The sequence below is a fragment of the Vidua chalybeata genome, chromosome 3 (assembly GCF_026979565.1).
Source record: "Vidua chalybeata isolate OUT-0048 chromosome 3, bVidCha1 merged haplotype, whole genome shotgun sequence".
Taxonomy (NCBI): Eukaryota; Metazoa; Chordata; class Aves; order Passeriformes; family Viduidae; genus Vidua; species Vidua chalybeata.
Window position 1 is genome coordinate 36,542,124 of NC_071532.1, and position 25,645 is coordinate 36,567,768.

General features: G+C 48.5%; 1 protein-coding gene and 1 long non-coding RNA gene across 7 annotated transcripts in view; one reads left to right on the forward strand and one right to left on the reverse strand.

Moving 5' to 3' along the window:
• Positions 1-13,892: 13,892 nt before the first annotated feature.
• LOC128785939 (uncharacterized) lies at positions 13,893-17,877 on the reverse strand. The gene is made up of 2 exons (XR_008430115.1): positions 17,438-17,877; positions 13,893-14,134 (listed from the first exon to the last, which is right to left on the reverse strand). It is a non-coding gene; the product is annotated as an uncharacterized LOC128785939 (long non-coding RNA).
• A 2,194-nt stretch (positions 17,878-20,071) lies between these two features.
• BCL11A (BCL11 transcription factor A) overlaps positions 20,072-25,645 on the forward strand; it is a 71,306-nt gene continuing 65,732 nt past the window's right edge. For all 6 annotated transcript variants that reach the window (XM_053938979.1, XM_053938975.1, XM_053938977.1 and 3 more), the window contains exon 1: positions 20,072-20,233. In XM_053938979.1, coding sequence (XP_053794954.1) covers positions 20,179-20,233 — 55 coding nt within the window. In that variant the 5' untranslated portion in view covers positions 20,072-20,178. The remainder of the gene's footprint in view (positions 20,234-25,645) is intronic.

A 25,645-nucleotide genomic window follows, 5' to 3' on the forward strand; every position in this document is an offset into this window, starting at 1 on the left:
AGTGTATCTGAGGAGCGTTGTCATTGTAGCCCACCCTGGCAGGAGGCTCTGTAGTGATGCAAATAGACTTCTATTGCATGGTTTGGGCTTTTCTCAGGGTAAGGAATAAAGCTGGGAGCAAGCAGCATCTTCCAGCATTTCAGCTGCTTCAGTGCCAAGGATTAAATCAAACTTAACCTTCATCAGCAGTTTAATCTAATGGTGTGGTTGTGCAGCTGATTTAAATCAGTGCTGCACTGGGTTGCTCTTCTCCGCCCCGCAGCTGCGTGCTCTATGCTGCTGCTGCTGCTCTTCTCCCCTCGCTAAACCAGCAAAAACCCTCTCGGCAAAAGGGAGCAAATATTTTTGTGTCGGCTTAAAGAGCAGGATGATGAGGTCAGCAAGGTGGCAGGGCCAGCCCTGAAGTGACTCCGTAAGTTGGGTGAGCCACCCTAGTAGCTCACTGCTGCTGGGAAGAGTGTTCCTACACACAAGTGGTGTGGTGCCAATCCCATGCATGGTGAACCTCACCAGCATGCGGAATCTCAGCTTTCCTCATGGAGATTCCAAAGGATTCCCTGTGTCAGATCCCGGTGACTTGCCCAAATTGCAAAGACAGCCGGTGCAGACCCAAAATCCCAAATGAACAGCAGAGGAACAAAACCTCATTCCTTTTGCAGTTTAAATCAGAGTTTTATTTCGATTAATTAGAAGCTGAAAGGAAACTCGATGCACTTTAGAATAATCGTTATTGGAAAACAACATCTTGGACTAAGATTTTTTTTTTTCGAAGCACCTTTTGTTCGGGTTAAGGTGCAATAGAAAACCACAAAACGGAGCCTTTTAGGCAGTGGGAAAGGATGCAATTCTCCTGAACTTCCACTAGGCTCCTCTGCTGTTACAGTCAACAGAAGCACCAATTAAACGCTTCCTGGTCTGAACCGAGCTGGTTTCCAGTCGGGATTCCAGCCTGTACTCGGTATTGTTTCTGTCCAGAGGTCTGTATTACCAAAACTGACAGGTGTCACAGGGGTTATTCTGTTCTTAGCACTATTTTGAATTTTAAAAAAATCCTGAAATATTTTTAATATCTGAGAAGGTGTTTGTAAGATACTGGAAAACCTATTATGTGGCACTGTTCTGTTTTCCAGGCTGTCCAGATGATAGGTTATGGATGATATTGAAGCTCAGAATCATACAATGACTATTGTGTTATACAATGAATACAGCACCCCACAGTTGAACCAGGTTTCTTTTCCTATTAATGTTTATTTTATGTCAAAGTGAAATGAGACCTCAGTTTTATATAATTCTCTCTATATAAATATTTCTCTACTTTTCCAAGTCCTCATGAAAAATGTGACAAGATGTCCACCGAGGTCACAAATGTAAGCATAAATAGCTGCAATTTAACATCAGTAGTTAGCAAACAAGATACCCTCGAGGTAAAGAGGCAGATAAAAAGAGGGCAGTGATGCATTAAAGATGCATTATTTGGGGGTCTATGGATATAATTTAGGCTTCACAACAAGGTCAGCCTGATTTAATTCTCTCTGCAAAGGTCAGTCCAAGGCCTGGCTGTACTAACCCCTGTGCTCTCCATCTGTCTGCACTCCAAGCCAGACACTTTCAATAGGTGATTGTGTGCTCATGACTGGATGAGAACACATTGAAATTACCTCCAGGTCCAGGCCTCCAAACGTGCTTCCTCAGAGCCACCGCTGACCCTGGAGTAGCTGGTACCTCTGGAACTTTGCACTCGGCTGCAGCTTTGAAGTGTTGAAGAGAACATCTGATATTGGTGTTTTCCTAATGTTGTAAGTGCCCGTGAGTATTCGCCTTCATAAATGTGTTACCACAGTGTCATAAATGCTTTATGCAGGTTTATTCTGTGACCCTTGAAATGTGAGTTCTTTTCAGCACCAGCAAAAGCATAATAATATAAAGTGAAAAACCCCAAACCATTCCACTACTCACTTTCTCCAAAATGAGGAAAAATGAAGAAATGGGTGTTTGTGGACATCATTATTTAATAGTCCAGGTTTTTAAAAAATCTTTCTCCATAAGCAAGGGATTCTTTAAAAATAATTGACAGGACAAAATAAATATGCTATGTCCCGGTATCTGTTAGTCATTTTCTTGCTGCTTTTTTCACTTGATGCTAAATGTTTCTGAATTCTCTTTTCATTTTAAGTAGGAAACAGGTTTATTAATCTGAATGCAGCAACTAGAGAAAATGAGGCCAGTGAATGATTTGAGTTTTCAGTAGATATTTAGCTCACTGAAATAGTCACACACAGCAAACAGCACTTGCTTTCATGAAAGAAAAAAGAAGACATATAAGATTAGTGGAAGGTACACTTAATTTTTAAAAATGTAAGACATCTTATTTTTATGTGTAAGGATATGAGGATATGAACAGATACTGCTTTTATTGTATGCCAAAGCATAAAGGTAAAATGATATAAAATAGCATTAAATAATTGATATACTATGCTAATAACCAAACCAACCAAAAAAACCCTCCACACAGTGCTTCTTGGGTACAATACTTATGTACATCTGGTTTAAGTGCTTATTTTACATTTGTCAAGTAAACAGTTTCAAAAGGGAAAAAACTGGGTGAATCTGGTTGGGAACCAACAAAATTAAAATCAGGATTTCAGACCTTAGGGTTCAACTCTCCACAAAGTAGCTCATTCTGTGTTGCTCAAGCCTGCGTACTGTAAAGTCACCTAAAAAGAGAACTGCAAGAACAATAGTACAGATCATAACAGAGTAAATTAAAGGCAGATTTTCAGATTTCTGCCTGTCTTCCTTAGGTTAAATAATGTCCCTGGTAAACAAATTCTGATCTTAAATGATAAAGACTTTTTGTTCCAAGTTTCTTATGAAATCACCTCTTACTCTTGTGCACGATGTGTGCTGATGAATCAGAGATAGTATTTGGCTCTTGAGGCTGTTTCAGTGGCCCTGCTTTTCTAAGTTTGAAGAAGGAAGAGAGAGAATCTGTGCAGAGATCACACACACACAAAACCAAAATAAAACAAAACAAACAACAACAAAAAAGTGGTAAATTATAGAATCCTTTTTTTTGTTTTGTTTTTTTTAGAGCATGTGGTGCCTGACCCCATGCCTCCATGCACACACACCCATTTCTGGTGGCCAGCTCACCTTTTCATTAGGTCCAAGGGTTGCTGAAACACCTCTTCTGCTGGAAGGTGTGCAGGTGTGCTTGGATTAGCCATGGGGAATTACTGGAGAGTGAGTGGCAGAGGAAGTCACCCTGCTGCGATATAAATTCAGAGCCTCTGTGGGTCCTGTCTCCTGCTCTCTGAAGGAGCTGGGCTGTGAACCTGGGCTATTTTCACTGAGTGGGTATTTTTATAGTAGTTACTATTTGTGGTGTTGTATTAGGAGTATTAAGGTATTCATTACACCAACTGTTTGCTTTAAAATACTTTGTGGGTGAGCTTTTATTGCTCAGGAATGGTGCCAGATGGACAGTCCTGAGGAGCAAAGTCCTCACACTATCTGCAGATCATGGCACAAGCAGTGGCACATTCAGTCCTTCCTCTTCTGACTTCCTCCACCAACAGCCTGACAATTCAGGAGGAAGAGGGCACTCCAGAGAAACCAATATCAGGGTTACCTGTTGAGGTGGCAGATTTGAGACACATTTGTTATAACTCCATGGGGCCCTTCTCAGAGGGTGCCTGGGATTTGGCTGTTTACAGCCTCTTAAAGCATTCTTCCTGGAAGTTGGGGCAATTTTTGAAGCACTTTGCATGAATCCATACTGAACAGGCTTTACAATATTTCTATCTCCAGCACCTGGAGCTGTGATTTATCTTTTTGAATTGGTTTTATACCCTCAGTCAGGGAAGGGACACAATTTCCAATAGGGACGGAACTGGTAATGTCCATCCTTGTGTCAGTAATGGAAGCCATTCACAGAACAAAATAACCTGTTGTGCCTGGAAGTCTCTGTCCTTTGTTTGCGTCTCATTTGGAGCACTGCTTATCACTTTCCACCCTAAAATCTGTCTGGCTTCTTGCTTTCCTGAGCCCAGGGTGGGCTGAAAAAGCTGCCAACCATGTCAGCTCTCTGAAGACATGCTCATCTACTGGCTGGCTCTGTTTTCCAGAAGCCTTTGCAGGATCTGTATCTTCGGCTAGGATGGCTTAGACTTACAGTGGAAACCCTGGCAGACCTGTAACATGACAGTGTAGACAACTTCCCCCCCAGGGTGGTGTTCTGCTGTGGCAGGGGAAGGACCACTCAAAGTACAGCGCTGCTTCTCGTGCTTTGCTGATGTTCTGCACACTCAAAAAGGAAAACAAATAGCAAACCTGGGTGTCTCATAAAAACATATGATTTTCTTCCTTGTAGCAGTGAGTGCTGATCTGACCTCACACTGCACTCTCAGGGGATGCAGGAGTTTAAGGGTTCAGGCTGTCCTGGTCTCTGAAACAGAAACAGAAAAATCGTGTGCCACAAAAATGGGAGCTGCTTTTTGATTGTGCGCTTGTCGTGTTTTTTCACGCGTGAGACATGACATGCTCTGTCAAGCCACCATATTCAAACTTCCCCTAATATATTTCATTTTTATTAGTGAGAGAGGACAGGTGATTTGAATCCTAATCCTAGGGGGAGATGTGTGTGTGAGGTGTAGAACGCCTAGGCGTGCGCTGTGGTGCAGCTATTGCAACCAGCTCATACACTTTGCATATCAATCTCGAGGTTTTGCTGTGCCCAGCTTTTCTCGGGGCATTTGGTGGAAATTAAAATATGAGGGGTGCAGGCCACTTTACACCGTTATATTTCCCTTTCCTATTGTTAAGTTTTTGATTCCTCTTTTCCCTTACTGCATATTTATACTCCTGCCAAGTTCCAAGGGAGCAGAAAAGCTGGTCCTTGTATTATTATTAAGTGAGGCTTTCAACAAGTCAGGCTTTCAGAGAGGAGAAAGCATCAGGCAGGCAGATGAAGACAATTTCTGCATTGCAGAGTTGCTGTCTTACATGTGCTCGTCCTTTGGGACGGAATTTAACAATTCACAGCTCTCTTGTCCTCATGCTCCTTGGGAAATTCACTCCAAGCCAAGATCTCCCAGTCTACCTCCATTTGGTTGGAATGGCTCCCTGACTCGAGGAACTCTCTCCCCTCCAATCCACAGGTGGTAGGAGCAGTGTTTGGGGCAGGATAGCTGAGCTTCTGTTAGGCAAGAAACGGGACAAACAGGTTAAAAAAAGTTCACATTCCCAGGTGGATAAAGCTGAAGGAGAGTAAAGAAATCACCCTGGCTAAGCAGAAAACAAAAATATGTTATTTTGTCCTTTCTGGTGTAGCATTTGTGAGGAGTAGCAGCTGCCAGCATGGATAGTTTCCCTAGGTGCTTGCAGGGAGTCCTGGGCAAGCACTGCCCTGCTGCAGGGCCTTTCTCCTGGGACAGGCAGAGGCCTCTCATGCTCTGAGCCGAGTTCATGGCCTTGCCCCCACAGCTCTGGGGAAGGTCACTGTGTTTGCAGGCGCTGGAGGAATGTGCTTGTGGCACTGGCAAAGCTCAACACCAGAGGAAGCAGTCCCAAATGCTTCCTCAGGTTTTCCCTGCAAAAAGGGGTCTGGGGGAGGAGAGAGGACAAATTTCTCTTGTGATGGACACAAGTGATCCAAAGCTCTGCATGAAAGCTGGGTAACATAAACCCTTCCCTCTTTCCCTCCCACACAGGGAACCAGAACAAGCTGTGTACACTGCTTTACGTGTATTTTGATGTCTCAAGGCATGCACAGAACCTCAGGCTAGCCCTGTATTAGGGCAGTGGCATCAAACTTTTAGTCCCTGAAATTAAAAATGCCATCTTACCTATAGGGGGGAAAAAATACCTTGGGACATTTGCAGAGAGTTAAAAGAAACAGCGTGTAACAGTGTGGACAAAGTCCTGACCTGAAGCACAATGAACTGCACCAACACCTTTGCTACAGCTACAAGTTTATAGTGTTCTGGAGTGTTGTTTATGTTACTATAAAAAAAAGGTGAGAAAATATATTCAGTTACTTTCTGTTTCTCCCCATTGAGCAGATGGCAATTCATAGCTCAAACTGTTTTTAAAGCCATTTCACATTTTACTAATAAGTACAATATGCTTTTCAACAACAAGCTGTGCATAGGCGCTTCTGCAAAGGTTATGTGGTTTCTCAGGTAGCTCAGAAATCAGAGACTTTAGGAATCCTGTTTGTATTGTAGTGGCAAAGATTTTCCAGTCACATCTCACGTGGTGGAAAACACAAGCTGAAACCTCTCCAACTTCTTGTTTCAAATGATTTCTAATTTTGTGGGCCACAAATAATAGTGTGCTCACCTGAACCGCCTCAGTCTGAGATTGTTTCTACCAACTATGTTCTTGGTAGAACAAATCACAGTTTTTAAGGAGCTGAATAGTCTTTGCATTTTAGGTGTATAATAATAGGTGGACATGGCCATTGGGCAAAGTGAGAAAACATTGAGCAGTTCTGTTCCAGGAAGTTTTGGTGCTTTAGAATGAAAGCTGTTAATATTGCACACATTGGAAAATTCTCACCATTACATCCGTGGTTTTCTCAAAACCTGTTAAATTATATGTGTGTAGGAATAAGGAAGAGTGGGTTTTATTATTAATTGACACTCATTTTTAGCTGGCATGTGGTGGCAGGTCCTCCAAACAAACCTGAGGCACAGATTAGAGCTGAAAGTTTTGGAAATGTTCTAAATCTTTGTAGTACTGCAGAGAGGAAGTGTAATCTTAAACTGACAAATTGAATATATCTTATTTTTTTCAATGTAATTCACAGTTTCTTCCTATTATTTTTTACTACCCATGGAGATAAAGCAAAACAAATTCCTCAAAACAGAGAGGAATATATTTCCAGATACCTTTTCCTATTAAGTAATGTATCTCTCTCATACATATGTACTCTCAAATATCTATCCATTCCTTTTTCACACTGCATCTCCAGCCAGAAGTGTTGGCTATGCAAATATTGCAGAACCGACTCTTAACATATGTGCTGTGTGGCTGGCTACGGCTACACGGGAAACTCTAGGTAATAATTAGAGTCTGCATATATTATCTTGCAATTATAATTTTACATAATCGGTTATGTAATCTCGAGGCTGGTATGCGGTGAGAAACTGAGGTTACGTCAGAATTCTTTGGAAGAAAAATAAAAGTATTGATTGTAAGTGCACATCCTAGCGAGGAAAGAGAGCAGAGGGATGGTGCAGCACGGAGTGTCTTGGCGGTGAAAGCCACGCCGGGGAGGGATTCGCCCCCCAGGAGCGAGCAGGGGCATCCCGGCGGCTCCGGGGGGAGGGGGGGGGGGCGGGCCAGCGGGAAAGGCGACAAGAAAACGGAGCAGAAGTGGGAAGGTGACAAAGTGGAGGGCGCTGATTTATTGTAGGAGCCTGTGCTCGTTCCCAGCTACTGAAACGCTCCCGGAGAGGAGCGGGATGAGGAGCTGGGGCCGCGGGCTCGGGTCCGCTGCGAGCCGCGGATCGAGCCGAGCTTGTCTGCCCCTTCCCTCGGGGCTACGACAGCGGCATCCAACAGTCCCTCTCCGAGTGGCTGCCACCGCCCGAAAGGGCCGGGGGCGTGCGGGCGAAGCCCCCGGAAAGAAATAAAATAACTCAGGCACGCAGGGAAAACAACGGAGTGATAATAAATAAACGACAAAGTGAATCAGATGAAATTGCCAGGCGTTTGCTCCCGATAAACAGCAAGCTTTGTAATATCCACGTGTTGGGGAAAGCTGTTGTCTTATAGTTTATAAATCCCTGCTGGTGGGAGGGAGGGTGAGAATCTTTGGAGGTGAATGAAATATCAAATCACGAGGCTGTATGTAGATTTATGATTGCATAAGAGACTCGATCATTTCCATATATTGAAATGTGCTGTCCTTTCCACGACTGCCCAGCCCTTGGACGGAGATAGACGCTCAATTCTGCCTTGATCAATGCTGACTGTGAAGCAAGGAGGAGGAGAAGGGGGGGACCAGGCTGGCACCAGATGGAGCAGGGTCTAGGGAAAGGTCAAGGTTAGCTCAGGCTGCTATTGAATCGGTTGCAGCCTCACAGATAGATCTCTGCCTCCGAGGCACCCACTGGGGCTTCTCAGAATCAAATCTAATAGAAAAGGCAGTCACAGAATGAAATCGCTTCATCTGAATGCTAAAATTGTTATTAAGCTACATTAGAGAGATACCGGGCACATGATTACCAAAAAAGGAAGCATGCCTAGCAGTTTGTGACTGAAATAAAAGCTGTGAATATGTTGATACCATCGGCGATGTGCAAAGATAATAGATAACAGGAGAGAAGGGCAGGGAGAGACGCGTGTGTGTAACGAACAGATTAACATATTGATGCGGATGTATGTATCCGTATGAAACTATCCATATGTGCTGCAGTGGCTGTGCCGGGCTGTGTTTGTACGTACGCAGGGAGGAACACTCAGATTCCCACGTGTCCTGTGTGGCCATGCTCCTCAGCACTCCCAGGACATTTGTTAATTGGTTTGGACCACAGTTATGGGCCAAGAAGTAGGTGCCCACCCGGAGGAGAGCTTTGGTGGTGGCTCCTTGCAGGACCCCACCTGCAGCCACCCTCAGCTCATGCTGCGGTGATTGCTGTCACTTTGATTTTTGATTTTAAGTCCTCCTGGAGGCACAGGGCTCAGACATTGTTCAAGGCTGCTCATTTTCTGGCTCATCTCAGGCAAAACTCCCAGGTAATGTCATTAGGTCCACACACATGTACAGCCCCCCCCCCTCTCCCCCATCCCAGACACAGGAGCATGATGTGAGTGCACACATACGTGTTTGGAGCAGCGGTGCTGTCAGCTGGCGGCTTACAGAGATCAAAGTGAGGCTGTTCCCAGTTACCAGCTCCTCCACATTACCAATTCCTTAACCTACAGCACAGCCATGTCTTAAAGAAGGATTTAGTCTTGTAAAGTAAATGCTGGCTACACTAGATTAAACATGATGACTGCACTCTAAGGGTTAATAAATTTAGAATTAACAGATCATCCCAGCTTGATACAGCTGCTATAGATGATTTAATATGCAGCCTAAGCAGGTTGACAGTCAGCTCACAGATGCAGATAAGATCAAACAGTCTCTTGATTCAATAGATTGAATGGTTGTACTGAGTGTCTGGAAGGTGAGTGACAGTACGTATATGGCAGGGGTTCTGGTAAAGAAGGGCTTCGATTCCCCACTGCTGTGCACTGCACTGGTTTTCCTTTTCTAGCAGTCAACCCTTTTCAGCAATCAAACCCAGAGTTAACATTAAAAAAAAGTCTCAAATATAGTTCAGGAGAGTTATTTGAAGTTTTCAGTAATGAAAAGCTCCACACTTTAATGGTAATCACCATTACTATTGCTAGTCTGCACTTCAGATTCCTTTTTCACGGACAAGGCCATCGCCACCCACTCCATCCCACGGGGAGTCTCAGCTGTCCACAGGCTCTGTCTGTCTGTCCACATCAGTCCCCTTCCCTGGCAGACTGAAATCCACAGGAAGGAGCTATTTTGGAGGCCAAACAAGGACACCTTGCCCTGGACAGCCCCTGGGACTTAGTGACTGCAGCCTTATCCTAATGTGATTCGCCATCCAGAGGCTTTGGCTGCAGGAAACCTCGATGGATGCAGAGTGACAAAGCCAATTCCCCCGGAATGGAGCTTCTTTCTCAGCTCTTTTGCTTTCCTGGCTTAAAAGTTAATGTCTGTAGTAACTCTTCTGTGGTTTATGTTTTCCTTTTTTGCTCTCCTGTCCTATTTAAACGGGAATGTAAAACAGTCCTCACGGAGGCTGGTGAGCAATGGGATGACAGAGTGGTCTCTAACAATTTTATTATTTGATCAAGAGTAAAAGCTCCACCTGAACCATTAGATTTTACAATATGAATATGTTTCCAGGAAATTTTAAAAACATGTATTATGCATTCAATAGACAGTCACAGGTCTGAATTGTGTCTTATTGTATTATATGGGGCCACCACCATACTGATAGGGATATTTGTGCTAGAGTTACTGCACATCTGAATGCTTATAAATTAGCTGTATGGTTTACTTTGGTGGGGTTTTAAAAATACTCCCACAGTTTTGATGAATGCCCTGCAGAAGGTTGGTGTGATGAGTAGTGCTGCTTTGAATCTGCCAGCAGAGCAAACCCAGAACCCACATGAGATCTGCTTCTTTGTGATTTTTAAAAATGGGCTCATGTACTTTTGCAAATGCTTACCTGTGAATTATAGTTTCATTTTAGTTTAGAAACCACTGTCTCCCTTCCCATCCCGCAAATGCTGAGTTAGAAAAGAGAGGGCCTGGATGTGTGCTTTGGATACAGATCCATATGGGAGCATCCACAGATTTTCCTGAGCATGTCTGTGATGCCACTCAGGTCTGAGCCAGTCTTTTTCATACTCCATGCCTAGGAGCACCTCTCAGGTGAGCCGATGGAGGCACGAAAATCTTCATCTTCTAACTAGAGACAGGTGACATCAAACTGCCAGCACTTCTCAGGGCGAAGGAAGAGCACTCAGGTATCCCTTGCAAAAGGAATGCCCAAGCAGAATAGCCCACGAGCACACTGAGGAAGGCCGTGTGAGGCCGCGTGGAGGCTGGGAGGGCTCGGGGAAGCCGTGGGGCTCGGAGGAGCGCTGTCCTCGCCGCCGAGCCCCGCTCCGGGCGCCCCGCGGGGCCGGCGGGACTGGGGCGCGGAGGGGCTGCCGCGCCCCCCGAATGCCCCCGCGGCGGCGGTGCCGCTTCCCAAGGCGGAACCGGCGAAACCAGTTATCTGGTTGCAATTTGCATATTGATGGTGCCTCCTGCCGTTCTCCCTGATTGCTTTACAGGAAGGAAAGGTAACAGGAAAATACTGAACCCCCTCTCAAAAGTGGCGAAGAGGCTTCTACGTGCACGGGGGCTTTGATGGAAGAGTAAAGCCTGGTAAAACCCATGGCAGGGAATTTGTTTGCCAAACTGGTTTTTGTCTTAGGATTTGACAGCAGTTGTGTGATTATTTTCTGGCTTTTTAAGTTCTGAGGCTGAAAATGTGAGGTCCGTGCTAGAGACGAGCACTGATCACTTCAGGGAAAAATAATTAGCCTCGTCATATTCACTGAACGTTTAAGTCTAAGGAGGAGGCAATCCTTGGAGATTGGGAAAGGCATTGAACAGACACTTTAAAAGTACAGTGCCAAGTACAGGTATTTTTTAGTCCCGTTCATAAGCAATGTACAGATGTGCAGTATGGCATTGCATGTAAGAGCTAATAGAGAATAGTTTCACTTTTATTGGCTCTGAGTGCAGTGGCTGCCTAAGACACACCTATTGTGAGGCATTTTGGCCTTCCTTGGAGGAATGGCCATGGCTGTGTCCTTGTATGTCCCTAAGTGTTCAGACCCCTTCATTTCTGGGCAGCACCAAGCAGGCTGCCAGAAGCCTGTAGCTCATCTCACCCCCATGCTGAGAGGCTGCTCAGCACTGTTCAGGAGGAGATGGCAGTGGATCCCATCTGCTCTATCCCATTGCTCCAGCCACATCTAGATCAAGCTTCTCCCTGCTGCCTGTGGGGGATAGCATTTAGAGACTGGGGCTCTGTATGGCCTGAATTTACCCTGTGGATATCTATAGCACCCAAATGTCTGAGGGAGGTGTATGTCAGCACAGACAGTGCATGGAGCTCTTTCTCCATGTGTTTACATCTATTTTTCTCTCTCTCTCTCCAGTCTCTCAGATGCTGTGAAACTAAATATGATAGGGCAAATTACAGTCTAAATTGTGAATACATAAATTTCAGTATGGTAATATCAAACATTGTACTTATTTCTGATTTCTGTATTTAATTTCCCCTGCTTTTTTAAATGCTGGGGAATAGTTGCTCAATGAACAATAGCACTAGTACAATAACTCCCCCCCAACCCCAGCATTCATACTTAATGCACATCAGCTTTCTATGTAGTGCCATACAATATACTTGCACATTATTTTAATTGAGTGAAATCTTATTCATACTGGTGGGAGAAGACATTCTTTTCATTGCAGCCAGGATTCATACTGCACTGACAGAATTATGTGTGCTGACAATAACAAATGGTGGCAAAACTATCCAAACTGCTCAAAGAAGTGGGCTCTTATCACAGGTTATTCACCACCACTCCTGCTCCCCCTCAGTGCTATGTCTTTCTGTGCAGCTTTGGGCTATATAATAATTTATTCTTCTGACTACAGAGAGTTGCATTAAAATATTATTGTAAGCATTTTAACAATTAAGCTGAAATTTTGTGTAGAATAAATATGGCAAAGGAGAAAACCCACAGTAAAGCTGTCCTTATTTTTAAGCACAGAGAAAGGACTCTGCTCTCTCAACTATTAATTATTTTTCATCTAGAAAACATCCTCACACAAACTATGTCATGTTCTGCAAAGCGGTGAATTTCTTCTTGGCTGAAGCTAAAAGCTAAACCTAAATGTCACCTGAAATAGTAATATAAAATTAATATAGAGAATGATGATTGTGTATGTTAAATTTCAGTTCAATGCATTCTACGTGACTAAAACTTGAAGCTCGAAAAAGCAATGTGAGTTATTTACAGAAGATGTTAAGGCACCAATCTAACAGCATGCTTGAGTACATGCTTACTTTAAGCATGTAAGTACAGTTGATGTGCCCAAAGATAAATATGTGCTTAAGAATTTTGCAGTACCCAAGGCCAAGTAGATTCCTCTGGCAGGGGCTATATCAAGCAGAGTTAGAGGAGGAAAATCCTTTTTTATTGCACTGTCCTTTCTACTGTCCCTCACACCAAGCCTGCTAGGAAGCAGGGACTGTGTTCAGCAGCAGATAAGTAAACAACTAAATCTTTCTTCATCTTGTATAGCAAAACTAATTTCACAATAGAAATAATTTCTTTTTGATTGCTGATGTTTGGTTTCTCAGATTAGTGAGTTATTTTTGTTATTCTACTTTTTAAAATTGATTTGAGGTATAGCTGGATTTATTTTTCAAGGCAAAATATTTGCCTTTCCCTGCCTGCCACATCCAGAGTAGGGCTTTCCAGATTTCCTCATCAGGAGAGTTTGATCCCCTTGGATCTAGTCTTGCACAGGAAGCACTTACCAGCTCAAGTCAAAACAGGAATTTAAGAAGCTGATTGTGTCAATGACCTGCCTTCCTACTGCTCATAGGCTTGGATACAGTGACCTTGCTTAGATGCATGGCTTGGGATCTCAGCAGTGTCTCAAAAGGATCAACTTGTGTCATCATGGGTTTCTGTGAGGCAAGACAGATGGGGGGATTTGGATGTGTGGGACATCTTGCCAAGGAGCACCTGGCTTGTCACAGAGCTCTGTTTTGGAGTGGCTCACACAGGACACAGCCCTGCAGAATAAGAGCCCCCGGCTGCAGCCAGGCTTGGTCAAAACTCTTCCTGAAACAGATGAAGATGCTGCTCTTGACTTCAGGTGTCCCTGCTCCTTAACTGTGTGGGGAGAGGGGCATGGAAAACTGTGGGATCCAGCTCTGTGAGAGCAATCCACTTATAGCTTGTGGTTCATATTTCTGGGCTGGGCTGGGCTTTGTTTGTTGTAGGGTCAAGGAAAATCTTGAGTCTGCATCTAAACTAAACATACACTTTTTGTCTTAGTGTGATTTGAGGTGATAAAAACTGACTTTTGCAAATTTAAAGGTAGGGAAAAGTAGGGAGCATTTATCAGCAAAATCCTTTGTAACACAAACCAATATTTAAACTCAGGCTCAATATTCAAAGCTGAGTGGCTCATCCCTTTCTAAGTGACACCAGCACACAGGTAGGACTAATTTCCACACATTTCTGGGGGGAAGATAAAGCCCAGGAAGATTCCAAGAAACTGTTAGCAAAGATATTTATTTCTGTTCTCTTTATCTTACACATTTAGGACCCTCTTTGGAGATAACTAAAGTGTAATTTCTTGTTCCTGGCTTCTTCTTAGTGTATAGGAACACACAGGTGGGTCAGGGTGGCAGGTGTACCCCGTGACATCCTTGGGGTAGCTGTAGCTTTACCTGGGGTATCTATACATATTCCATTGAGTATGGAGCTTCCAAAGAGCTAGAAGTACCAAATTCATACCCTAGATGTCAGTAAAAGAAAAAAACATTAAAACCCATTAAAAATCATTTTATGAAAGTTTGTGAATCAAGCAATGGGTTAGCCAATTATTCATAAGATAATTCCCTATATGGACTGACAGTTGGGGTCCCAGGTTTCAGCTCAATCAAATTTACACAGCCCAAGTTATAACCTCTTCAAGATGGGGATTACAACAGGAGCACTGACAGACCATAACTACTGTACCTCTTTAGTAACAAAAGCTCAGCTACCTCACTCGTGCCATGGCTGCTGGTGCTGCAATAATTAAGACTGTATGGATTTGCATTATAGGTCAGGTTCTGGGAGGTTTTAAATGCACGTAGTTTAACTCATGTTGGCTTGAAATGTAGCATAGAAATGCTCAGGGGCAGGTCACATGTTTACTTATAAAAAGATGTATAAATATTAAACCTACAATATGACAACTAAGTAAGTACTGCAAACTAAATCCAGCTTGGCTGAAATCAAACATTTGATTAAAAAGGAGATTTTTAGTAATGCCTTCCTCTGCCTGCCCACACACAAGCAAAACACTTTGTGTACTTCAAGGGAGGGTTCTTGCCACTTTAGTCTGTTCCCTGAGCACTTTGTGCCATTTATTTTATAGTGATCCCCAGAAAGCGCAATCAAGGTTCAGGGCTCCATCGTGCTAGGTGCTGTGCAAGCAGAGGCAGGCTGAAATCCCAGGCCTCGCTGAATAACCCATGGAAAAAATTCTCCCCAAGTTCAGAGTTTTATTCCAGGTCCTGCCTAGGGCGAGCTGATAACTAAATCTTTCTGTCACCTGGCGCTCAGATGTCTGTGTTCCTGCATGGACTCGCTGCTGTGTGTGCTGTGCCTGCTAGTAAGAGCTTGCAAAATCAGAGTTTATTTTGAGCCTTTATTAAAAAGGGAAAAAGAAAAAAAAAAGAAAAAGGAGAAAAGGCAAAGCAGCGTGCCCAAGTTTCTCCTGCAGGAATACTAATGCACATACTATTTCTAGAACGTGCAAGTCCTCTGCTCATTCACGGGAGTCAGCATGGTGTGATAAGAGTTCCACCCACGTTGCCTCTGCCTGATTGAGGCTATCAAGACGGTGTCGGAAAGCACCCCGTGCAATCTGCCGTTATATAATGCAGCCTGGCTCTGGGTAACTGGCAGAGTTTTGGAATTTGTGTTTGGTCCTAATGTTCTGTAATGTTGGCAAGTGAGATTCCTGCTTGGAGTGAATGACAGCTGGAGCTTCGAAGCAGGAACATTTGCCCACCAAAGTTGCTGAACTCACCCGCTGCCAAGTCTGTCACTAAAGTAGCAGATAGGCAGGGACAGCAGTACGTGGCATGAACTGTGCCATGCTCCTTTGCACCTTCAGGTCCCAGCCCTGGGTACCTGCCTGTGAGATGGAGGAAGGCCACACTTCTCAGTGTTAGTTTTATGTCCCTTTCTACAGCAATCTCTAAGAATCTCAGGTGCTTGAATGTAGGGAGGACCACGCTGTTTCTCAGGCAGACAGCTGAGGTGTGAGGAAAAGGACGGATACATTTTGGCAGATTTAAATCTTAGACTGATTTTTACAGCATGAATATTCTCAACTGGGCACTCTGTCATGCTGCTGCAGGTTACTGCCATTGCTGTGGGACAGGATGGGTGCCCACCTCTGCTCTCAGCTGCTCCAAGGCATGAGCTGGTGTCTCAGGGCTCTGGTTCACATGGGACAGCCTGAGGCAGGATGGGCACTCAGCTAATGAGAGAGACCCTTCTCTAAGGTTAGCTTCCCCTTGGAGGCAGCCTGAAACCCACCATGGCTCTGATTTCAGCATGTACCTCAGAATTTGCTGAGGTGTAGGGCCACATTTCCTCCATCTGACTTTGCTCTGGGGCCAGGAGTCCCTAGCCAAGGAGCAGCTGATAACATGGCCAGGGTGACAGCAGTCCAAACACTGCAGCAGGACTGTGAGGCATCCCCTGCAGCTTGGAGGGCTGTGGAGGAGCAGGAGGTGACACAAGTTTGTGTCAGTGCACAGAACATGATCACTGGGTCATCTTCTGTGCTGGACTGGGTTTGTTTTCACCTGCCCTTCCAATCTGCCAGGGTTTCTAGGTGTTAGCAGTCAGCATTTGGGCATTTCTCATGGTGTTCACCTGCCACTTGCAGTGGTTTGTTAGTACAACCCAGCAAGGGAACGCCAGCGTGCAGGAGGTACAGAGCGGGCTGGAGATGCTCGATGTGTCACGGAGGTGCTGGGAGGGTGGAAGCAGAGATGCAGAAGGTGCAGCCTGTGGGGTGCAGCGGGACAGTGATGGGGTGCGTCGCCCTTGCTCCCCAGCTCTCCTGGGGCGCTCCTAGCCCCAGCTGTGTCCTCTGGCCCTGTCTCTGCCGCCGGAGCTGGGGCCAGCTCCGAGGCAGGTCAGCCCCCTGCCCCCAGACGGCCCGGGCTGACCCTGCTGCCATCATCAGCCTCTCCGGCAGCGCCGGGGGCCATCCAACTCCCCCTTTCCTTGGGGTGTCCGAGCCCAGGACACTGGTGGGGGGGGGGGGCGTGCCGTGTCTTGGGGGGGGGCTCAGCCCGGTCCTGCAGCCGGGGGTGGCCCCGCATCCCTCCCCATAGCGCCTGGCGCTGGGCTGTAGCAAACTCCCTGGCAAGAGCTGTTTGTTGACCACATTCACGTTCAGAGCCCTGAAGCTAAAAGCACTTTACACCATAAAATAAAAGCACTGTCTTTTTTTCTAAAAGGTTACGTCTGGAGGCCACGCTGCTCATACTTCATACAGAAAACTACTGAAAGGGCTATGAAATCCTCTATGATTTACACTCCCTTTCAGTGCATTAGGATATAGATCTACTCGACTCTAAAAATACTGTGGAGTTTCTAACCGATGTGAATATATGTGCATTATTTCAGAAAGTCTGTTAGAATACTTGTCAACACATTATAAAGCATAAACCAGGACTTGGCCATTAAATACAGAGATCAGAGACAAAATGTATATGGCAGGAAGTACCGAGAAAAATCCCTCCATTCAAAAAAAAGTCTATTAGCTAAAAGTTTACACACAATATACACCAAAAGGTTTAGAGCGAGACTATGGACCGCAATTACGAGGCATAAATGGAATCAGTAGGGGCTTTACAGTCCCCAGCGCAGTTAACTGGGCTGCCAGAAAATAATTTTAATATTGTCATAATTTATTACCCACCGAAAGCCACATCAAGGACTGTAAATACAGTCACTTTGTGTCCACGACTGCTCGTTAAACAGCCTCGTTCCCTTCCCCTAAAAATACAATGAAATAAAAACCCACCTGCATTATTAATCTGCGGTCATGCCGTGTTAAAAATGTCTTCTCACTCCTTTTCTTTCTTGAGGTTTGTTATCTCCCTCCAATCACATGACAATGCGAAGCGCTGTGGGGTGGGGGGGTACAGGAACGAGGGGGAGCCAGCGCTATTGCGATCAAATGCTAATATTAATAATTATCCAGCCAGGATGAAATATTATTTTTAAGGCAGCGAGTTTCCATTTAAATCGAGGCATTTTTACGGTGCTGGAATTAAGGGCATGCTGCTGGTAAGAACATCCTCGCTGCTATTCATGAAAGCATCTGTAAAATTAGCTCCTGACTGTAGGTTTTGAGATGCGGTCTGGGAAGTCACCTCTGGAATCTCAAACACGATAATGAAACAGATTTAGTTGTCACCAAGTCCTTAATTTGCTATGATTTTTAAAAAAGAAAATAAATGAAACGATGCCTGTGATTGGGAATAAGCACAGATAGGTTTTCTGATGCAGGTTGGCTTTAGAGAGCGTAATGAATTGTAATTCAGAGGAGTGTTAACTGCGAACCGCAGAACCTTTCAGGGGTAATAAAGTCATTACTTTTTACATTGCAGCCACCTTCAAAAGCTTTATACGTGCCATTAGATATAAATCAAGCCCCATATATATATCTACATCTCCGGTACAGACACACACGCCCGAGTTTCGCGCAGGGACATGTGCACGCCTGGCACAGCCAGGTCTGCGAGCGGCGTGAGCTCAGGAGCCGCCGCTGTTGTCACCGGCGGCTGGGTCCCTCCGCCACGTCCCGCATCCACTCCCGCACCCTGCCCCGGCAGCCGCGGGGCGCATCCCCGTGCCGGTGGATAAAGGAGGGGAGCGGGAGCCGGGGGAGTGGGGGGAGGGGGGGGCTGAGCGGCGGCGGGCGGAGCCGGGGGGCGGCTGGCGGGAAGCTGAAACCATCACACGGCGGAGCGGCTCGGCCCCGGCTCCTGACAGCTCCGCCGGTGCGCGCCCGGGCTCTCCCGGCCAACAGGTCCCCGCCGAGCCGCGGCCCCCGCCGCCCCCTCGCTCCCCCGGCCGGCCGCGGCTCTGCCCGGCGAAGTCTCCCTTACGGCGGCGGGCAGCTCCTCGTCCCCCCCGGGCTCTCGCCCGGCGGTCCTCTTCGGCTGTCCGCCGCCGTCCCGGGCACGGTTAGCCCCTCGCACTCCCCTCCGCAGCCGCACTTTGCTCCGCACACCCGTTCGCCTCCAGAACTTGTTTCTACCGCAACCTGATCCCTCCCGGTGCCGGCAGCATCCGCCTCGCTCCAAGTCCTTTCGGCGAAGTTGCAGTCGCTGCCGCCGCATCCTCCCAAGTCCAGCCACTTCTCGGTGCCTCCTGCCGCCTCGCTTCCCCCACTCTCCCGCCCTCCCTCGTTGCCAGCCCGCTGCCCGCGCCGCCCCGCCGCCGGCAGCCCCGCGTTTCGCTTTCGTTCAGAGCCCGTGCCTGCGGGCAGGGATCGGAGCGCCGCCGGGGAGGAAGGGGGGCTCCGGGGCTGGCGGGCGCAAGCAGCCTGCGGGGAAAGCCGCGAAGTCCGCCACCCTCCGCTCCCCCGCGCCCAGTTCCTGCGGCTTCTCGTCCCCTGCCTGCCGCTTCCTCGCCCGCCAAACTCCGCTCGCTGTTCCCCCGCCCGCACCGGGGCAAGGGCCGCCGCTGGCCGCCGAAGTTTCCCGCGGCCCGGCCCGAGCCCCCGCGGCCCCCCAGCTCCCCGAGGGGCCGCCGCCGTCCCCCGGGGACGGGCCGCAGCTCCCGGGAGGAGGGACTCGGCGGCTTCGAGGAGGATTGGGGGGGGCGAGCGGGGAAGACGGGATCCGGATGCCCCCCCCCCGCCTTGCTTTTTGGGTGGTCTCCGGTCCTACCTGGCTTCCCCCAGCTCCCCCACCTCCTCGGCACAGCCCACGGCCAGCCTGCCCCGCAGCCCTCTCTGCCCGGCTCTGGCTTCACCGATGTGTTTGCTTTTCCAGCGGGGGTGTGCGTGCGAGAGCTGCCGCTGCCTGCCTGCCTGCTCGCTTTATCCCGCTCCTTTTCCTCCTCTCTCCCCGTGTGTGTGTTTAATTTCCGCCCCTCGCCCCTCTCCCGGGTCTCCTCTTGCACCCGCTCTTCCGCGGCCACTCGCGGCTCCGGCTGCCGCCCCCTCCGTCCCCGGCCCCTCGGTTCCATTCGGCAGCGTGCGCCGGGTGGCCGGTGCACCCCCCCACCGCCGCCGCGACCCCTCCCCTCTCCCCCCTGCGATCACTGTCCATTGGCTTGTCCTGCTCTCTTTTTCATGTCCAGCCCCTGATGAGTGTCCATTGGTGTTGCCTTCCCCTTCCCTCCTCCCCTCTCCCCGGCTTGCCCTGCCCATGTTTTGTATGTCTCTGTCCATCCAGGCTCCTGACGTTCAAGTTCGCAGGGACGTCACGTCCGCACTTGAACTTGCAGCTCAGGGGGGCTTTTGCCATTTTTTTCATCTCTCTCTCTCTCCTTCTCTCTCTCCCTCTCTCTCTCTCCCTCTCCCTCTCTCTCTTTTTTTTCCTTGCACAAAAAAAAAAAAAAAAAAAAAAAGAGCCATGACTGCTATCCCACAATTCATCTTCCCTGCGCCATCTTTGTATTATTTCTAATTTATTTTGGATGTCAAAAGACATTGATGAAGATATTTTCTCTGGAGTCTCCTTCCTCTCTAACCCGTCTCTCCCGATGTGAACCGAGCGACTCACAAGCCACCGAAGCCACCAACCCACCATGTCGCGCCGCAAGCAAGGCAAACCCCAGCACTTAAGCAAACGGGAATTTTCACGTAAGTAACCCGGAGAGCAATTTATTTAATTTCCCCTTCACGGATTTAATTTTTGATTCGAGCGAGAGCAGGAAAAAAAAATTAAAAGTGAGAGCGAGTGAGCGAGTCGCGGAAAAAATTAACTCAGCGCCGGCTCGGGATCTTCAGCATTCCGAGTAATTTCTGCCTCTCTAATTTAATCACCTTGATGACTTTTCTTCTCTTTCTGCCCGTGCCCCTCGCCCGCCGGCGCGCACTCCGCTGCCCCACTCCGCGTTCGCTTCTCGCCTCCCGCTCTCTGCGCTCTTTGGCGGCAAGAGCGGCAGCTTTCGCCCGACACCGGGAGAGGCGCGGGCGAGGTGCGGGGCTGCCGGGGGCACAACCGGCCGAAAGTGGGAAGAAATTCCTGCGGGAGCGGCGGGCTGGACGCCGGACACCGCGGTAGTCGGGCGGGCGGGATGTGCGGGCGAGCGGACCGCGGAGAAAGTCCGGCAGCCGGAGCCCCCAGGGCTGCCGGAGGGCTCGCCCCCTCGCCCCGCGGCGCCCTCCCGGGGGGTGCACGGCCGAGCCGAGGCGGGCCGCCTCCCTTTTGTTTCCGCCGCGGGGTGCGGGGTAGCCGTCCCGCCGCTCCCTGCTGCCCTGGGCCGAGGCCGTGCGGGGCTCCGCCGCCCCGACCTCACCCCGCGCTCGCCCCGCCGCCGCTCCGGCAGGGGCTGGGGCGGGGGACGGCACCGGGCGGCGAGGGAGCCGAGCCGAGCCGCGCCGCGCCGGCTGGGATTCCCTCCTCGCCCTCGCCTCGCGTTCTCCCGCTCGCTTACTATTTTTTGGAAGATTTTCAAAAAAAAAAAAAAAAAAAAAAAAAGTGGAAGTGGATTTTGATTGGGAAAAATCTCGTGTCTGAATGTTTACAAGCACCGCGTGTGCGGGGAGCCTCCTGCCAACAAACACAGGCGAGAGCGAGCCCGGGCTAAGCACACACGCGCGCTCACACAGACGCACACACACACACTCGCACCCTCACACCCGCGAACGGCCCTTTCTCGCCGCCGCATTTCAACCCCAAACCAAATGCGCTCTCCCCGGGAGAGAAAAAACAAACGCCGAGCCCCACCACACCGTTCGCAACAAAAACTCTCCGGCTCCCTCCGTCCCTCCCTCCAGCCGCCACCACACACACCAGGGCTAGATGCAAGATAAGCGGGAGCGCTCTTTGCACAACAAAAGGCAACTCGAGCTGGAAAGGTTTGGGGCGAGGGGGGTGGGAAGGAAGGGAGAAAAAAAAAATCCCCTTTTCCTCGGGGTGAGCCTGGGGGAAGGGGAAATGCTGCATGCTTTTCCTCACTCCTTTCCCCACCTTTTCTTTATTTCTTCCTTTCTCTCTCTCCCATTACTCCCGGCGGGTTTTGTTCCCTCCCAGGGATGGCAGAAAACCCAGGGCCATTTCTTCCTGCCAACCATTCCCGGCTCCCTCGGCTCTTCGCAAAGCCCCCCAAACTTTCCGCCGCGATTTCTCTTCCCCCACGGCCGCCCAGACATTGCAGCCAGGTTCGCACATGGAGGGAAGGAAGCAGCGCTGGCTCTTTGCAGGCGGCCGCTCCGCCGCGGGCAGGGCCGGCCGGGGGCTCTGCCTGCCCAAAGTTTGCCCTAAAACCCGGGGTGTGTCGGGGGCTCAGCCCCTCCCCTCGCTGTCTCTTTCCCCCGATACTTTTCGGAGAGCCTTTTTCTTTTTAAAAAACTTTTTCATTGCCTGGCTAGGGATGGGGTGCAGCATCACTGGCATATGGGGATGGGCCCCCCCCGGAAATGGGGTGCTTTTCCCGGGCAGCCGTGGAAGTGGGGTGCGGGGAACGGGGATCACGGCGGGACCGAAGGAGGCGGTAGGGGGCTCCGGCTCGGCCCCCGGGGCAGCGGCGACGGGCCGGATCCCCGCGGCTGATTCTCGCCGAGAAACCCGCGGGCCGTCGTGGAGTGCGCGCACGTGCGGAACGGGAGCGGCGGCCGGGACAAGCCCGGAGTGTCCCTCCGGCGAGAGCCGCCCCGGCGGTGGGGAGGGGGGGTGTGGGTGGGCTGGGAGCTGGGGGGGGAAAAGGGAGGCCGGGCCGGGGGAGCAGCGCGCCGGGGATGCGGCGGCGGGGCCGGGGCCGGGGCGGCGGAGGCGGCGGGCGGGATCCGTGCCCGCTTCGGTCGCTAGGAGGCACAGCGAGATCAAACAACCGGGCAGCCCCGCGAACTTGAACCTGGCCGGCTCCTCCGCTGCCTCCCGGCCGGCGGGAGGGGGAGGGCGCCCAGCTCCCTCCCCTCCACCCCCCCCACGCCCCCCTCCCTCTTCTTCTTTGTTCTTAATGTTGCGCGGAGTTTGCTTGCTCCGGGAGGCAGCGGGGGATGCTCGCCTTCCCCCTCCCCGGTTTCCCCTCCCTCCCCATAACGTGTTGGCGGTTCCCATTGTACCCCCAAGTCTCCCTTTCCACGCACCGCTGTGATCCGAAGACACAAACTTGGGATTAAACAACCCTTCTCCATCCTTCTCACGGTACGGTGCAGGAAAATGCCCCGGCAGAGCGTCCGCATTGCCCCGCGGGCATTTCTCCTCACCGTACTGTGGCACCCCCCTTCCCGCCCCATCAACCCCAGTACCTCCTTTCTCCCGGTACTCCAAAATCCATCCCTCTTTTGCCGGTGCGGTTGTTTTGGTGGCTGGGAACAGCGGGAAAAAGGGGGGAGTAGGAGGGCGAAGGGGGAAAGCTGAAAAGACATGTTGGTGGAAGGGCAATTTGCATGAAAAATAGAGACGGATGATTAGGGACCCAGGCAGGGAATTTTGATTGCCCCAGAATTAAAAGATGCATCCTGCAAATCGGAGGCAAGACCAGGTGAAATGTATTCTGGTGTTTTCTTTGTAATCCCAGTATTTTATATCATGTTCTAAAAGTAGCAGTAATAATAAAAAGCAAAATTTTTTTGCTGGCTCTGCCTCCACCAGGAGCCAAATGTTTTGCAGCGAACACAGTGCCAGCCATATTTCATACATTAGTATATAATTCTTGTTAATTAGCAATAATTTACGTTAAGAGCATAGAAAATGTTGAGGTTACAGGTTTTATATCTGTACATTTGATCATCTTGTTATTTTCAAGAACTTTGCCTCCTATAAAATTAATTAGGTGAAATGTGGAGGTGTAATCAGCAACCTCTGAATTACCACTTCATTTCCTGATTTTGATTGTAAATCAGCCCAGTCCATACAGACTTTTAGCAAAGTCTAATTTTTTGTTCAGTGCCACTTTTAACTGTCTGGTGTCGAAGCAGCGGGTTACCTTCCCCTGCTAAATAATAGTGACAGCATTAGAAAGGAATCAGGCCGCGGGAAAACATTATAATTGAGTAATGATTATGCAGAGCTCCTCGCTAAGCCCGTTGCAAGGGGAGCATGGGTGGTTTTGTGTAGTTTTGCTGCAGAGAGTCGGTGAGCTCGAAGTTAGATTAGCAAAATACCTTTGTCTGCGGCGAGCAGCGAGCTACCGGTGGGAATTAGTCCTGCAATAATTTACTCCCTCGGTCCGAACTCAAGGAACGGCTTGGGGACAAAAACGGCAATCCCGCAGAAACACCCTGCTCCTCTGCCGGCTTCCCGAGGAGCGTGAGACGTGAGACGCACGTTGTGCCTCCTCTCCTGTCGGTCTGTAAGTTTAGAAGAAAGCCCCAGCGATTAAGACATTGTTTTTATTAATATGAATGTAACCTTCATATTCCTGTGGTTGACCTTACGTTAAATTAGAAGTAGTACTAGAGGCAAGAAATTATGGACTGGATCCCTGTGTCCTAGTTGGAGCTGAGGTACGATGAGGTAGTGTGCTCTTTCAATATTATTTTACGCAGCACAACTGGGAGCTACTCCAGATCTTCCTCCTCAGTATTCAGCCTAGGTAGGGTTGAAATAAATTTAACCTGAGTTCACTGGATTTTTTCACTTTATCAAAATCAGTTCCAATATTATGCAGTCAAATTAAAATCTATTTTTTGATTCTCTGTGGCTTTAAGTTCATTAAATGTGAAATTGGCAGCCAGCTAAAGAAGGTCAGGCTGATTAACTGTTTAGGAGTTATATTCTGTCTCACTTGCGTTACCTGGCAGTGTTTTGAGGTGGGTTGTATTTGTAGCACCCTCTCCTCCTGCTTGCTGCTGCTAGCGTGCGTGTTGTGTTGCACAGACAGAGGAACACCAACACGCTGCTCTTATTTATTTTTTTCCTCTCATGAAAGGCGATGACGATGGAGACTGCACAGAGATTACCAAGGTATTTCTCTGCAAATGTAACGTAAAAAAAAAAAAAAAAGCCAACAGAAAAGAGAGCCGAGTCTGCCTCGTTAAAGCATCTACTGACGACTCTGTGATCAGAAATAGCCTCATAATGAAGCCTTTTGGAGCTCATTCAGAAAATTTGTCAACTTTGACAACATTAGGCAAGGTATTTTGAGTTTAAAGAAGGCGCTTCTCACTGTTGAGAGGAAATGCGGCAGTTGCTTGGCCAGGCTGATTTTTAGATGCTGAAAGCCATGAGTGCTAACATGTTCAAGATAATTTAGGTATTCCCTTATTTCAGGATTAAAAAACGCAAAATGACTGATTGCCTTATTTCCTTAAGTACTAAAAAATACCCCATCCAGCTAATATCTCTGAGTCTTGGTGGTGAATTTGCTGTTTCTTTGGATCCTGAGGAGTAGCTCAAAAGTGAGCGGTGCCTCCCCTCACCCCGCAGGTATTTCTGCTGCACTTGCTTTTTATATTTTGGTTTTCTGCCATACAAACTTATTTATTTATTTGCCTCATACCCTCCCCCTTCCCCCCCCCCCACTTTGTGTATAACTACTGACTTTAAAATCTTTTTTAAATTGGAAGCTGCAAACGGGCCGATGGGGACAGTGACACAAATCCACGCGTTTATGTCTGCACGTGTGTTCTGAGGGCTGGATGTGCCCTGCGTGTCGGTGCCTGGGTCTGTGTGCCCATGCAGGCTGGCCCTCCCCCTTCTCTTTTACACACATGCACATGTTACCTGCACAGCCTGTACAGGGAATGTGCAGTGTCTGTGTGTGTTGAAACACCTTCTGTCTACACTGTATTTCTGAATTTTAGAAACTGGGTCTTGTCTGGCTGGTGGAAGATACACACCCATGTGTGTGAGAGTGTGTGCAGTGCTTTTAGCCTTGAATTCATGTATATAAATAATACATTCAGCAATAAAACACCATATTCCCTTCTTGCTGTAGTACCACAAGAGTTTCGCAGTGTATTCTTTCAGCCTATCCATTTAATTTTAAGACCAAATCGTTCAAGGAGTCAGAAATGTGCCCTCGTACAGGAACACGGAGACAGTTGCGGTGCTCTCCCTCCGAATTATACGTGCTACAGCTGCTCCTGCAAAATCTCTTCTCT